This window comes from Hyperoodon ampullatus (assembly GCF_949752795.1).
Source record: "Hyperoodon ampullatus genome assembly, chromosome: 19".
Classification (NCBI taxonomy): Eukaryota; Metazoa; Chordata; class Mammalia; order Artiodactyla; family Ziphiidae; genus Hyperoodon; species Hyperoodon ampullatus.
In genome coordinates, this window is record NC_136932.1 from 27,671,987 (window position 1) to 27,687,301 (window position 15,315).

General features: G+C 39.6%; 1 protein-coding gene across 1 annotated transcript in view; it reads left to right on the plus strand.

Moving 5' to 3' along the window:
• Positions 1-2,942: 2,942 nt before the first annotated feature.
• Positions 2,943-15,315, plus strand: part of LOC307067905 (RAD52 motif-containing protein 1-like) — a gene marked incomplete at both ends in the record, with an annotated part of 261,539 nt that continues 249,166 nt past the window's right edge. Inside the window, one exon of the mRNA XM_079725532.1 lies at positions 2,943-3,032. Coding sequence (XP_079581658.1) covers positions 2,943-3,032 — 90 coding nt within the window. The remainder of the gene's footprint in view (positions 3,033-15,315) is intronic.

The following is a 15,315-nucleotide window of genomic DNA, read 5'->3' on the forward strand; positions in this document are numbered from 1 at the left end:
TTCAGCTTACAGATGGAGGCATATTCATGCCTTAGACCTCCCAATCTGTACCTTTTATCTTTTTTTTAAAATACATATTACTTTGTGGAAAGAACCAATGATCTACTTTTGGGCCTATGGAGATGTTTGTTTATAATCCAAAAGGGAATATTTAGAAATAGGTCATCTTGTGTGGCTAGTGTTGTTTGGCCTGAGCTGTGTCAAGACATTTTCCACAATTTTCACACGTGTAGACCATGTGAAGTGTTAGTATTGACTTCAAAGTGAAGTTGGTGGTTGGCCACCGAACAGGTTGTCACACGAAGCATTCTAAAATGGGAAATGCCATAGTACTGAAGTTTGTGGTGAAGCGAGGGTCTGTGTCTTTGAGTTGAATGAAGACATAGCTTTTTTAGTCTGTCCTTTTGGCTGGGAAGCTGGGACACTATTTTTAGGTAAGGCGGGAGTTTTGGGGAGTCAGTCAGTGCCTCTCTATCAGCTGATGTGCTTGATTTTTGCAGTTGTTAGCAAGAAGTTTCATTTCTAATACCGTAAGTATTCAATCTACATTGTTTTAAAGTCTGTATACATTTATGGACAGTCCAGTGTTTTACTGGAGAAGGGAGTGAAGCCAACATAACAGGGGAAATCATTCCTACTTGCAAAGGACCTTGTGTAGTTTAAAAATATAGAGCATATTCATGAAAGGCTAAGAATATTGCAGAGGGACCTACAAATAAGTAGACCAGATCTTACACATGCATTTTTGTCCTCTGTTTAAGAAGTAGGCATGGTATTGATATTAAATGCAACTTAGTCTATAATTATCTGTCAGACTATATTTAAGATTCTTTTTTTTTTTTTTGCGGTACGCGGGCCTCTCACTGTTGTGGCCCCTCCCGTTGCGGAGCACAGGCTCCGACCGCGCAGGCTCAGCGGCCATGGCTCACGGGCCCAGCCGCTCCGCGGCATGTGGAGTCTTCCCGGACTGAGGCACGGACCCGTGTCCCCTGCATCGGCAGGCGGACTCTCAACCACTGTGCCACCAGGGAAGCCCTAAGATTCTAAATACAGGCCCAGCACAAGATGTAAGGTCCTTTGGCCTGTTGTTTTAAATGCTTAGCAGTTTTAAATGCATAGTAGATTTGGGGCCAATTTATCAACTTGTCGATAAACAAGAGATGGGGAGGAGCTACTTAAAAAATTATAAACAAATTGTTATGGCTGTTTATTTCCATCAACTTAGATAAGTATACATGCAAATATAATTTGATTTCTAAATAATAGTTTGAATTGTTTTCTAGGAGAGAAGTATGATATGTGTGGAGAGTGTGGCCGCAGCAGCTTGTAGTTCATTTAAACTGCTGGGTGTAGTCAGGATGACTTTGGTAGCACTGGCTAGGAGCCGCATAAAACTTAGTGGTCTGTCACTTCACCGGTGGCTGAGATTATACTTTTGAGCTATCCTGAATTTAATAAGGTTAATATTCCTCTTTCAAAAAGAAATAGTAGATATAACATGAAGATTTTTAATTTATATGTCTATATATGTGTGCATATATATTTATATATGTATATATCTTTATTTTAAAAGGTACCAATTGTCTAAAGCAAATTGAAAGTTTTTCAGCATACTACTAAAGGTCATACCAACTTGTTTACTGGTGTAAATTGTACTGGGTCAGTTTCTCCAAGGGCAGGAAGTTGTCTGGTAAAGCCAGAATTTGTGTGTTCAACTTGTTTTGACCCCCAGAAACCCTGATTCATCATTAGGTTCTTCAAAGAATGCAGGCACATGTTTTTGAGTAAACCATTGTGACGTGTGAATGTTTGTGATGTTTGTTATTTCTGTGCCATATTTTAGGTGTTCTCAGAACATCTGAATTTGCCTTTTTGCTTTCTTCTGTCGATATTCTCCTGGTGGTGAAAATATTCCTGTGAGGCGAGCTTCCTTTCAGTAGGCAATATGTGTAACTAATATAGTTTAAAAACTTATTTATTTTTATGTAAAACTGATGCATGCTATGGTAAACAAATCCAAGCAGTGCTAAGTGTATATAAGAAAAAAGATAAGAAGCCTCTGCTCTCCTTCCTCCATCGTTAGCCATGTCCCCCTAATCTGACCGTAGAAAGCAGTTGGTGTTACTTGGTGTTTGGAAGACCTCTCTTGCCTAGGTGCGCGGGCAGTAGTGAAAGCAGAGGGAGAAGTCATGGAAGGCATGGCCACTGAACCCGTTTAGATGTTAGGCAGGTATTCCACCCTTATTTCCTGTGATGTTAATTAATATTGATAATCTTAAACTTCCATTAGTTTAAGATAACTGTAATTGAATTGTTAGTGAAACACTCAAACAGTTAATTGCATTGTCAGGTTGGTAAAGTTTTGATTTGTTGATCTTGTAAGGAAATAAATATTTGGAACTTGAATTCACGTAACCTTAGGGCTGGGAGTAATGTTGGTAATTATCATCTGTGGAATTTTATGATGAGATGCACAGTATACTTACTATAGCTTCTATCTAGTCTGTCTTATTTTCCAGATGAGGAAATTGAGGCCTGGAGAAGTCAAGTGACTTTCCCAAGGTCACACAGCTGATTAGTAGCAACATTAAAGCAAACTTTTATCTCTGGACCCTTATCTCAGGACTCTTGGTCCTGGCTGGTTATGCTACATTTTACTGCAGTACTTTGGACCAAAGGACCATACGCTGTGACCACTGGATACAAATGCTTCAGAACTGATACATCAGCAGTGGTGTTCTCTAGTATGTATTAAAAGGTTCCTCCTCTCTCTTTCAGAAATTATAAAGAGCTCTGATGGGCTCTTTGTGTGATACCCAGTGCAGTGAACTGCAGGTGAGTAAGGTCTGGGAGAGCCTTATTTACAAAGCAGCAAGGACTTGGTAATGCCTGAGGAAAAGACAAAAGGGACTTAATCTAGAGGAGGGTGTCTGGTCAGCAAGATGAGGTGGGACAAGGTGGAGGAAGTAGGGCCCTGGTGCAGCAGTGGTGACCTGGCTGAATTGGTTACTTCTGGAGCCGACTGGATGATGGTGAACCTACTCCAAACAGACTGCCTGATGCTTTGTCAGTTTGTTTGAAGAGAAGTGAGGGTAGGTTAATCTTCCACTTCTGTTTTGAATGAGTAACTGCACAGGGATTCAACCTATCTGCATATGATTGGATCTTCAGAGGTCCTTCAGTTTTTGTGTCGACATTCTTGAGTGTTGATCACCCAGTGCTCTGATGAACGGGTTAAGTATTAAATTGTTTGTTTTCCTGTTATGTACTATGTGTGTATTGTCATGAATGACTATATATCCGCATTTTTGAGGATCTGGATACCAGGAACATTACAATGGAAACAGAAGGTTAAACGTTTTTCCTAATGGTTGTATTAGTCCTTTAGATTATTTGTTTACCGCGGAAATGCCCTAACAGTGTTATTTTAGTCTTGAGTATTTATTATTTCACAGTAATTAATCTTCTTGGTCCATTATAGTATCTTGGCCATTCAGTATTAAACTAAGAAAATGGTAATACTACAGAAAAAACAATTAGAAGACAGTTTTAATATTGTCCTTGTGGGGCATCAGTGCTAAAATTATTTTTTGATATATTGTTAATGCTAGTCCCAGAGACTATAATGAGACAATGCTATATACTTTTAGGGTTTATAATTAAACTTAGGCTTGGCTACTTATTGATTGCTAAAGTAAAACATTGTTGTAGGGGTTCTTTGTTTCTTGAGTTAGGGAAGTTTGCACGATTCATCCCCCACAGGTTCATGGGGATGATCAGAAGGCTAGTTGAGCTGGTTTCTCGGTCCTTGGAAAGCTGGGATCTGGGTTGTCATAGGTCATTGTGATAAGAAGTACATGAGCGTTCTGAGTTAAGGCCAAAGTGAGCAGTAAAAGAGAGGTGTGGACCTCTTCCTGAGAGTATATCGAGTTTGCATCCTGGGACCCCTAAGTTTCCTCAATATGGTAGAACTTTCTCTGTTAAATTATAAAATAATTTAAGCATTGCTATTAAGTAAATTGTTAAATATTTGGGCTACTACCCCTAAAACAGTTGATTTTCTTTTTGTCATTCTGTTAAATATATACATATATATATATATACACACACACACACACACACATATATTATTGTACTAATTTTTAATTATAATGCATATAATTTGAATTTTTTCTACTTATTTGATTATGAAACATTTCCATGTTATAGTTGTCACAATTTTAATTGACATGATTACACTTTGAGAGGCTGGAAAATATTTCATCAAGTCATGCCATCAATAATTTACTTAAATCTTTTTATGTTAAATATTTATGTTGCTGGCTGGTTTTCAGTTAATACTTCAATCTTCGTTATTGTAGTTATTATTGTATTTTTTTCTGGCTAATTATATCTCTAGGATAAATTTTTGAATGCATTATTGTGTTAAATGGTATGAATGTTTTTATGGCTTTTGATATATATCGCCATACTGTTTTTCAAGAATGTTATACCAGTTTGTACTACGAACAGATATACAGATGTACCTGTTTCACCATAACTGGATATAAATACATTTTTTCCTTAAATGATTTTGCTTACTTAATAGTGTAAAGTGGCATTTGTACTTCTTTGTTGTATAATGTTGAATTTTTCTCTTTGAGTCTCTTCATGGTGAATTGTTTGTTCATATCCTTTGCTATTTTAATCAGTAAACTATCGATGTGGGCTTTGGATGGTAAGACAAGTATAACCAGCTAATAAACAGGTGATTATTAAAAAGATGATCAGAACATGTTCGGGGAGAATGTTCAGAGAGTCTAGTCTGGATGGTAAGTTTTCTTGAGAACATAGTGGTTGAAGGGGAACGGGTGAGTTATTCCAAGGTTCAGCTCAGCACATGTTTAGTGCGCATCCGTTGTGTACCACGTGTTGCGTCCTCTTAGTGCTTCTCAAGTCATCATGGCGTATACTTGGCTGAAGGAGGAGGCTGCTTGAGGCTGCTTGAGGCTTGACTTGTGGGACTTTGGCTGCTGACGTCTCTTTGTGGAGGGCTGAGGGGATGAGTGACTAGAACCTCTTTAGCTGATTCAGGGCATACCACAGTGCCACGGCACAGTCTTTGAGAAACTCTGTTCTGAAGGATACAAAGATGAATAAAGCATCATTTCCTCTGACAAGGAGCGAATCATCTAGTAGAGAGAGTAGGGGCACCAAAACAAGAAAGGACTAATAGGAATTTGAAGGGCGCTGTAAGAGGGGTTCAGACAAGTTGCTTAGGGGTTCAGTGGAGGGAGTGATACTGCGCCCTTGGGGATGTAAGGGAACACTTCAACTGAGGAGGTGGCATTTAAATTGCACCACTGTGAAATTGAGGCGCCAGGGCAAGAAGAGGGCATTCTGGAGGGAAGGGTAGCTTGAGCAAAGGCTGAGGGGTGGTGTTGGAAATGAGGTGGATGTCCGGAAACTGAGTATCCAAATTACCCGGACCCTGGGTTACATGAAAAAACATAGTGGACAGTGAGGCTGTTGAGAGGTCATGACTGGGTTTTGGAGAATGCATATGATGGATGGTCAGTGAGGAGAAACTAGAGACAGGGTTTTCAGTCGAGTTCATGGTACTCCTCCAGGTGAGGGATGATGAGTGCCTGAGTTAGTGTGCTTGGGAATGAAAGGAGGTGGTGGAGTCAAGAGATACTTTGGAGGTTGAGCAGAGAGATGTGGTGACTGATTAGGTAGGAGGGGAAGGAACAGTCAGTTCTGTGTCTTAAGTCAGAGATGATGCTGAGGTATTTGTGGTTGGATGGCTGGCAGAATGGGACAGCAGGAATACAGAAGTCAGGAGGAAGAGCAGGTCTTAGGGGTTTAGAATAGAGAAAAGACGATTTTGGTTTTGTGTGTTGAGTTTAAGGAACTAGTAGAAAGGTGCAATCAGAATCTTAACCCTGGAAGGAACAGATGAGGAAGTTCGGGGCCCAGAGGAGCTTGAGGGACCAGTGAGGTCTCACAGTTAGATAAAGCAGAGTGAAGACTGAAGCTTCATGATTCCAGTCCAGCACTCTCTTCAGTGCCTAAGACTGAGAAACTTCTCTGCTGTGGTGTTTTCCTCGCACCCAGGTGTGCTCAATAGGAAGTTGGAAGTGGCAGAGCTTATGTTGGGAGTGAAGAGTTTATTTTTTAATTACATTTTTTTATTATGGAAAATTTCAGATGTATAGAAGTGGAAAGGGTATAATCAATCCCACTGTACCCGTTGTTCAAGTTTAATAGTTAGTAATGTTGTTTCATCTGTTTCCTCCCTCTCCATCAATTCTATTGAAGCAAATTGGATAAAGTGTTTTGGTGAACTTGAACTCTGGGTATCTGTAGTTAAGGAGAATTGAACAGTTCAGTAGGGTATGTTCTGAGCTTTCTGGGTGGGGGTGTAGAGTGAACAGAAGTAGCATTAATTGCCAGAATTCCTGGGCAAATCACTTATGTCTTCTGAGCCTTCGTTTGTCTGTGAGATGGAGGTAATAATGGCAGTGTCACAGAATTACCTGAGATAAGGTGTAGAAAATGCTGTGTGAACTGTGAGCCTGAAGTGTTATGCAGATTTTAGTTGTTGGTAATAACAGAAAGGTAGTGCTATTCCTTTGGGCTTCTGTGTTGCTGGCATTCAATACATTTTTATTATTCAACAAAGAATTATGTGAGGTACCTGAGGCTTCAACAGGGAACACAACAGACAAAATCTCAGCTCTCCTGGAACCCATGTTCTAGGTCTGGAGTATAATAGGAAGCTAATACCTTAATAGTGATTAGTGTGGGCCATGCACTGTTCTGAGTGCTTTCATATTTTACCCTATTTAATTCTTGCAGTAATGCCTTGAAGTGTAGCACTGTTATGATTCCCATTTTGCAGATTTGGAAATCAAAGCAGATTTTTAAGCAGATTGCCTCAGGTCACAATGCCAGGATTCAGATTCAGGCAGAGCTGGCTTCAAGCCTATACTCTTACCCCTGTGCCATTAAAACGCTTTAGCTCATTCATGGTGTACTAGTGTTTGGTACAAATAAAAAAGGTAGGCCCTGATTGAAATTATTCCTAAACAAGTAAGTGTTCTCTTCTTGTGGGAGAAAAAAAGGACAAAAACAAATGAAAAAAAATGGCAGTACATAGTTCTCTGTGGATGGGGGTATATTAATATTCTTACATAGAAAAGAATGTTTCTTCCTAACTTTTTATAGGCTTCACCAACTTTCTTGGTTCCTTTAGATACAAATGGCCACCTCAGTGGCACGAAGTCATTTTCCTGCTGGTACTTGGGAAGAGTCTCTTCTTGAATGAATCTCCTTCTTGCTTACAATTCTTCTTTTTTCTCCTACCACTCTCTTTCCTTACCTTGGGGCAGTTCCCTTCTCTGATTTCCCCTGTTGTCTGATCCTCCTTTTGCTCACAGCTGTGGTGTCCCTTCCCAGTCACATCAGCTGCCCATGTTCTCAGGGATTTCCTTCCTTCTGCCTTTGCCTTCTCTTCCCTAGCCTGCCTCTGTCCGTCTTCTTGGGCCTTACCCTCTGTTGTGGCTCTTCTGAGTTTCTTCAGTGGGACTAACGTCAGGACCAATTTCTCGCCTCTGGCTCTGGCTCTGCCCTGCCAGGTCGTGGTTCTCCTTCCTGGGCAGGGAAGATGGGGAAATGGGCAGTGAGGATTCCTTAAGTTTGCATCAGGATTAGGATAGGGCCTCACTCCTTTTAAGGAGGGTTAGGAGGGTATTATGGCTTGCATACCTGTGGGGTTTTTTTTTGAATATTGTTAAAATATACATAACATAAAATTTACCATTTTCATCATTTTAGCATACAATTCAGTGTCATTAAGTGCATTCACATTGTTGTACAACCATCACCACCATCCATCTCCAGAACTCCATCATCTTCCCTGATTGAAGTCTGTTCTCATTAAACACTAACCCTCCATCCCCCTCTCCCTCAAGCACCTGGTAAACATCATTCTACTTTCTGTTTCTAAGAATTTGAATAGGGTCCATTCATACCATAGGTACCTCATATAAGTGCACTGATACAATATTTGTCTTTTTGTGACTGGCTAATTTCACTTAGCATGTCTTCAAGGTTCATCCATATTGTAGCCTGTGGCAGCATTTTCTTCCTTTTTAAGGCTAAATACTATGCCATTGTATGTAAATACCACATTTCTAAAAATCCATCCAGTTTTTGATAGACACTCAGGTTGCTTCCACCTTTTGGCTGTTGTGAATAATGTTGCTGTGAACTTGGGTGTATACACATCTGTTCAGGTCCCTACTTTCAGTTCTTTCGGGAAATACCCAGAAGTGGAATTGGTAGATCCTTTTGTAATTCTGTGTTTAATTTTTTGAGGAATCCCCATATAGTATTCCATAGCAGTAGCACCGTTTGATGTCCACCAGAAATGTAAAAGGGTTCCAATTTCTCCACACCCTCTCAAACAGTTATTTTCTATTTTTTTTTATAGTAGCCATCCTAATGGGTGTGAAATGATAATATATACTTGTTTTTAAAGGTGTTTTATGTAGAATAATAGAATTTCAGGACTGGAAATGGTATTAAAGATTTCCAATTCAATTGGCTGTAGACAGCAACGAATGTTCTCGTATGTCTTAGCATTTTCACTTCTTTCTCAGTTGGAGAAAGGCATTTTGGGCAGATGGGTCTCCACTGGATCTTCGGCTCAAGATGAACTATGTCTGACCCAGGCAGGGTACATGGAATGCAGCTTTGCAAGAGATCTGCTCTTCTCTTCTGCCAGTGACTCTCTTTCTTATACTTCTTTACAGTTTCCAACTGTGTCTTCTGGGTTATTTAATCTTCTTTCCAGCTTCTTTAAGGGATAAGTTAATTGTATTCAAATAAACATTCTTATTTAAATAAAACTAGGTAAGTTAGCAGTTAATGAGCCCAAGATCTGTATAAACTGCTCAGATGATTAAAAGACTGTATTCAATATCAATTTGAAGGAAACCTAAATATTACTCCTGGATGTTAGCTATAATTCCTTACTATGTAAAATAAGTCATCCCTTTTCAATTTTTTTTTTAAATTTGGAGGAGATGAGTTAAGCAGCATAAAATAAAATATATTTTATATTTATGAGAAGATTATAACTTCTGGATTAGTTTGGGTTTTGAATCTTTTTTAAGTTAAAGAAAACTGTTAGTTTAATTTATATTATGAGAACCTATACGCCTACAGCAAAGTTGTAAGAATAGTATAATCAATACCCAGTTGTTAGTGTTATGTCATAATTTGCCTTGTATGTCTTTCTCTGTCAAATAGATAGAATTTTTTTTTCCTGAGCCAGCTAAAAGTAAGTGGCAGACATCTTAGATGGCATTTCGTTCCTAATTCATCATGTGTCTCCTAAGAATGAGGACATAGTTCTTCATAAACATAATACCATTCTCACACCTAAGAAGATAATTCAGTAACACTAATAGTTACACTATCAGATATCAAGTCCATGAATAATTTTTCCTATATCTTCCCAAAGTGTATTTTATTTGTTTCGTTTGTTTTTGACTCTTTAGTTTCTTTCTTTAAATTAATTAATTTAATTTATTTATTTTTGGATGCATTGGATCTTCATTGCTGTGTGCAGGCTTTCTCTAGTTGCGGCGAGGAGGGGCTACTCTTCATTGCGGTGCACTTGCTTCTCACTATGGTTGCTTCCCTTGTTGTGGAGCACAGGCTCTAGGCGTGCGGGCTTCAGCTGTTGTGGCGCACGGGCTTAGTTGCTCTGCAGCATGTGGGATCTTCCCGGAGCAGGGCTCAAACCTGTGTCCCCTGCACTGGCAAGCGGATTCTTAACCACTGCCCTACCAGTTATTCTTTTTAAAAAAAATAATTTCCTCATTTGTTTTTATGTGATGATGCCTTTATTTATTTATTTTTATTATTGTTTATATTTGGCTGTGTTGGGTCTTTGTTGCTGCGCGCTGTCTTTCTCTGGTTGTGGAAAGTGGGGGCTACTCTTTGTTGTGGTGCATGGACTGCTGGTTGTTGTGGTTTCTCTTGTTGTGGAGCACGGTCTCTAAGTGTGCGGGCTTCAGTAATTGCAGCACCTGGGCTCAGGAGTTGCGGCACACAGGCCCTAGAGTGTGCGGGCTTCAGTAGTTGCGGCGTTTGGCCTCAGTAGTTGTGGCTCGCGGGCTGTAGAGCGCAGGCTAAGTAGTTGTGACGTACGGGCTTAGTTGCTCTGCGGCATGTGGGATCTTCCCGGACCACGGCTGGAACCCGTGTCCCCTGCATTGGCAGACGGATTCTTAACCACTGCACCACCAGGAAAGTCCCAGACTTTCCTTTTCTTAATGACAATTTTGAGGAGTCCTGGTTCACGTATTTCATAGACTGTCCTTCAACTTGGGTTTGTGTGATGTTCTCCTCGTGACTGGAAGGCAGTTAGTGTTTTGGGGAGGGAGATGTTTACTTTTAATATTTTGTTTCATCTCTATCTCTTGGCTTGTTATATAAGATATTCAATGCATTTAGATATATATTTAAAAAAGCAGGCTTGTAGACTATTATTTTGTAATCTGCTTGCTATTTTGTAATCTGCTTGGGATGATGGTGGTATACTTTATTTATTTTCAGTACGTGGTCCTCTCACTGTTGTGGCCTCTCCCGTTGCGGAGCACTGGCTCTGGACGCGCAGGGTCAGTGGCCATGTTCCACAGGCCTAGCCGCTCCGCAGCATGTGGGATCTTCCCAGACCGGGGCACGAACCCATATCCCCTGCATCGGCAGGCAGGCTCTCAACCACTGCTCCACCAGGGAAGCCCGGTACACTTTTGTTTTAATTATGCAGTTGGCTCTCTTGCGTTGATTTACATTTTATTGATAAAGCTCAACTGCTTTGGATTATGCTGTGTTTACAAGGCTACACAGATAATCTGGAAGGGAAAATTAAGAAATACAAATGACAGAAAATGTTTTATAATAATAAAATTTTGTTGGCAAGCAGTAACTTTTTCTCAAAGTCAGTCTTTTAATATAATTTGCTTGCTTCATAAATATGGTTTTTTTTTGTTTTTTCATATCGTTATTGATTAGTAAGCATGTTAAATGACTAGGGAGGAATCTCACTCTCTTCAAGAAATAATTTGGAATTATTGATCCAGAATGCTGACAATTTTCACAAATGTGTCAGGAAAATCAAACTAATAGATGGAAAAAAATCTCAATTTTAGCTGTTGATATAACATTTCTTGAATTTAGAGATTTTTTTATAATTTAAGTTACTAAAACAGATGGTGGAAGGTCCATCAAGATATGTATTTTATGTATTTAAAGCATTTTACTTTTCTGTATTGAATTCCATTCATTCTGGAATTTAGGAGAATTTATCTCTTTATGAAAGTGATTATTCAAAGTAGAAAATGATTGATGACCTTCGCTTCCAGTTTTCTTCTCAATAGACTTAGTCTCTCTTCTAATGCTTCTTGCATACTCAGTAATTGTATAAGTTTTAGAGAAAAATGCAGGTCTGGCTGAATATTAAGCACAGTACAATAAATAAAGCTTTTTTACTTTGCAGAATATTTTCCACGTGTGTCCCATAGATTCATCAGAGATTCTAATTTTGGATAAAGGCAAGTACATTGAAAGACAATACAACATCCCTGTCTATGACATTGGCATTCGAATGAGAAGTGAATTTGGTTCAGGACGGTTCTTGGAATGCTTGGCATTTAGGTTATTTTAGGTCACCTCTTGCGGAAATTCAATTAGAGTATTTATTGAATGGTTTTAGTGAGCTGAATGGTTTTCATGTCATGTCATAGATGGTATAAAACATGACTCTTATTTCTAAAATAGTTGTGTTGGTCAGATAAGGCATCTTACATGTTGTATTTAATCCAAGATAATGATGGATGAGTAAGAGGCAGATCATTCTAGGGGAAGTAATTTTGGTTTTGAGAGAGGCATTCTTAGGGAAATAGGCCTTGGAGTGTTCATTTAGAGCTGAGCAGGATTGAGGTCTGGAGAGAGGAGGGAAAGGATATTTAGGTAGAGGGAAGGGCATTGGCAGAGCCTCAGAGGCCTGACGGTTCCTGGGGCCTGTGTGGGAATGGTGGGAAAGTTGGGTTGCAGTCAGCCTGTGGGTGGCCTGGACGTTGGGTAATGAGCGTGGCCGTCAGTTTATGGGCGCCCTCTCTAGAGTGGTCTGTAACTTGCTTCCTCCCTGAGGAAGTGTGACACGTTTCTGCTAGCTGCAGTGTCTTCCCCACAGCTGTGCTGTCCACGGAGGAGAAGGGGGCCTGCTCTGCCATGGCTTCCTTACTCCTCAGGGTATGGCGTGTGAGTTATTTTAATAATGTATCAATCTGCCTTTTCTTTCTTTTGTCACAATGCATTTGCTTTCTAAAGTGGTCTTGTTTTCAGGATAATAATTGGGTTTTCACAGGGAAAATAATAATGTATGAGGCACATTACTGACTAAAGGCAAATTCCTGAATTAAAAATTGAATCTCTAATTTTTTCTAGTAATTCTTCTTTTGTTTACATTTTTGTTTTGTTCGTTATGTAAAGAAACTTATGGAGAGTAATTTCTGCTCAGGTGGATAGTGGTACTGTTTAGCACAGCTCATTGGTCTTCTGAAGCTTTCACAAATGCAGTCTGATTCATTCCAGCCATGTTAATTATGATTACATAATTTTTTCCCCTAATGGAGACAAATGTAAAAGACAGAGATACAGAAATCATCTTCAGTTTAGATTGAAGAAATTTTAGTTACTACTGTTTGTTCCTGCTGTTTGATCACAGTTTATTTTTATTTTTTGAAGTCTGTCTCTAATCAAATAAGATTTAATGTTTTAGAAGTAATAGAGGACCATCACTAAACTAATAAGAAATGTTAATTTAAGGACAATCATTGATTTTTAAAAATATAAAAGTACATTTAATGACTTGATTTCAAGATGGTCTGGTGGTATCCTTATACTGTCGCAGAAGGAAGTCCACAGTGGGACGAGAATGATGCTTACAAATCAGCACCCTTATTATCTATTACTGAACATGTCTTAGTCCAGGCCAGTCTGCCTACCACCTCTGTGGTACACTATTGATTTCATTTTTCTTCCAGTATTTACTTTTGATATTGCACCAATTATCTAGCTGTGATGGGATTCTTCAAAAGTATCCTACATTTTGTACTTCGTGGACTAGTGATTGTTCTGTTTGCAGACATTCGTTCTAAGGCTCTACTCTTGCCTCGAAAACCTACATTTGCAGAAAGGGAAATGTATACGTTTTCCTTTCAAATGTATTTATTTTTATTTATTTTTTTATTTATTTTTGGCTGTGTTCGGTCTTCGTTTCTGTGCGAGGGCCTTCTCTAGTTGCGGTGAGCAGGGACCACTCCTCATTGTGGTTCATGGGCCTCTCACTGCCGCGGCCCCTCTTGTTGCGGAGCACAGGCTCCAGACGTGCAGGATCAGTAGTTGTGGCTCACGGGCTTAATTGCTCTGCAGCATGTGGGATCCTCCCGGACCAGGGCTCAAACCCATGTCCCCTGCACTGGCAGGTGGATTCTTAACCACTGCCCCAACAGTTATTCTTTTAAAAAAATATATTTCCTTATTTGTTTTTATGTGAAGATGCCTTTATTTATTTATTTTTATTATTGTTTATATTTGGCTGTGTTGGGTCTTTGTTGCTGCGCGCTGTCTTTCTCTGGTTGTGGCAAGTGGGGGCTACTCTTTGTTGTGGTGCGCGGACTTCTGATTGTGGTGGCTTCTCTTTTTGCGGAGCACGGGCTCTATGTGTGCGGGCTTCAGTAATTGCAGCACCTGGGCTCAGTAGTTGCGGCACACAGGCCCTAGAGTGTGCGGGCTTCAGTAGTTGCGGCGTGTGGCCTCAGTAGTTGTGGCTCGCGGGCTGTAGAGCGCAGGCTCAGTAGTTGTGATGTACGGGCTTAGTTGCTCTGCGGCATGTGGGATCTTCCCGGACCACGGCTGGAACCCGTGTCCCCTGCATTGGCAGACGGATTCTTAACCACTGCACCACCAGGAAAGTCCCAGACTTTCCTTTTCTTAATGACAATTTTGAGGAGTCCTGGTTCACGTATTTCATAGACTGTCCTTCAACTTGGGTTTGTGTGATGTTCTCCTCATGACTGGAAGGGAGTTACTGTTTTGGGGAGGGAGATGTTTACTTTTAATATTTTGTTTCATCTCTATCTCTTGGCTTTTTATATAAGATATTCAATGCATTTAGATATATATTTAAAAAAGCAGGCTTGTAGACTATTATTTTATAATCTGCTTGCTACTTTGTAATATGCTTGGGATGATGGTGCTATGCTATTTTTTTTTTCAGTACGCGGACCTCTCACTGTTGTGTCCTCTCCCGTTGCGGAACACAGGCTCCGAACACGCAGGCTCTGTGGCCATGACTCACAGGCCTTGCTGCTCCGCGGCATGCGGGATCTTCCCGGACTGGGGCACGAACCCGTGTCCCCTGCATCGGCACGCAGGCTCTCAACCACTGCTCCACCAGGGAAGCCCGGTACACTTTTGTTTTAATTATGCAGTTGGCCCTCTTGCGTTGATTTACATTTTATTGATAAAGCTCAACTGCTTTGGATTATGATGTGTTTACAAGGCTACACAGATAATCTGGAAGGGAAAATGCAGAAATACAAATGACAGAAAATGTTTTATAATAATAAAATTTTGTTGGCAAGCAGCACCTTTTCTCAAAGTCAGTCTTTTAATATAATTTGCTTGCTTCATAAATATTTTTTTTTGTTTTTTCATATCTTTATTGATTAGTAAGCGTGTTAAATGACTAGGGGGGAATCTCAGTCTCTTCAAGAAATTATTTGGTATTATTGATCCAGAATGCTGAGAATTCTCAAAAACGGGTCAGGAAAATTAAAGTAATAGATGGAGAAAAAATCTCAATTTTAGCTCTTGATATAACTTTTCTTAAATTAGGTTTTTTTTTAAATAATTGAAATAACTAAAACAGATGGTGGAAGGTCCATCAAGGTATTTATTTTATGTATTTAAAGCATTTTACTTTGCTGTATTGAATTCCATTCATTCTGGAATTTAGGAGAATTTATCTCTTTATGAAAGAGATTATTCAAAGTAGAAAATGATTGATGACCTTCGCTTCCAGTTTTCTTCTCAATAGACTTAGTCTCTCTTCTAATGCTTCGTGCATACTCAGTAATTGTATAAGTTTTATAGAAAAATGCAGGTCTGGCTGAATATTAAGCACAGTACAATAAATAAAGATCTTTTACTTTGCAGAATATTTTACTTGTGTGTCCCATAGATTCATCAGAG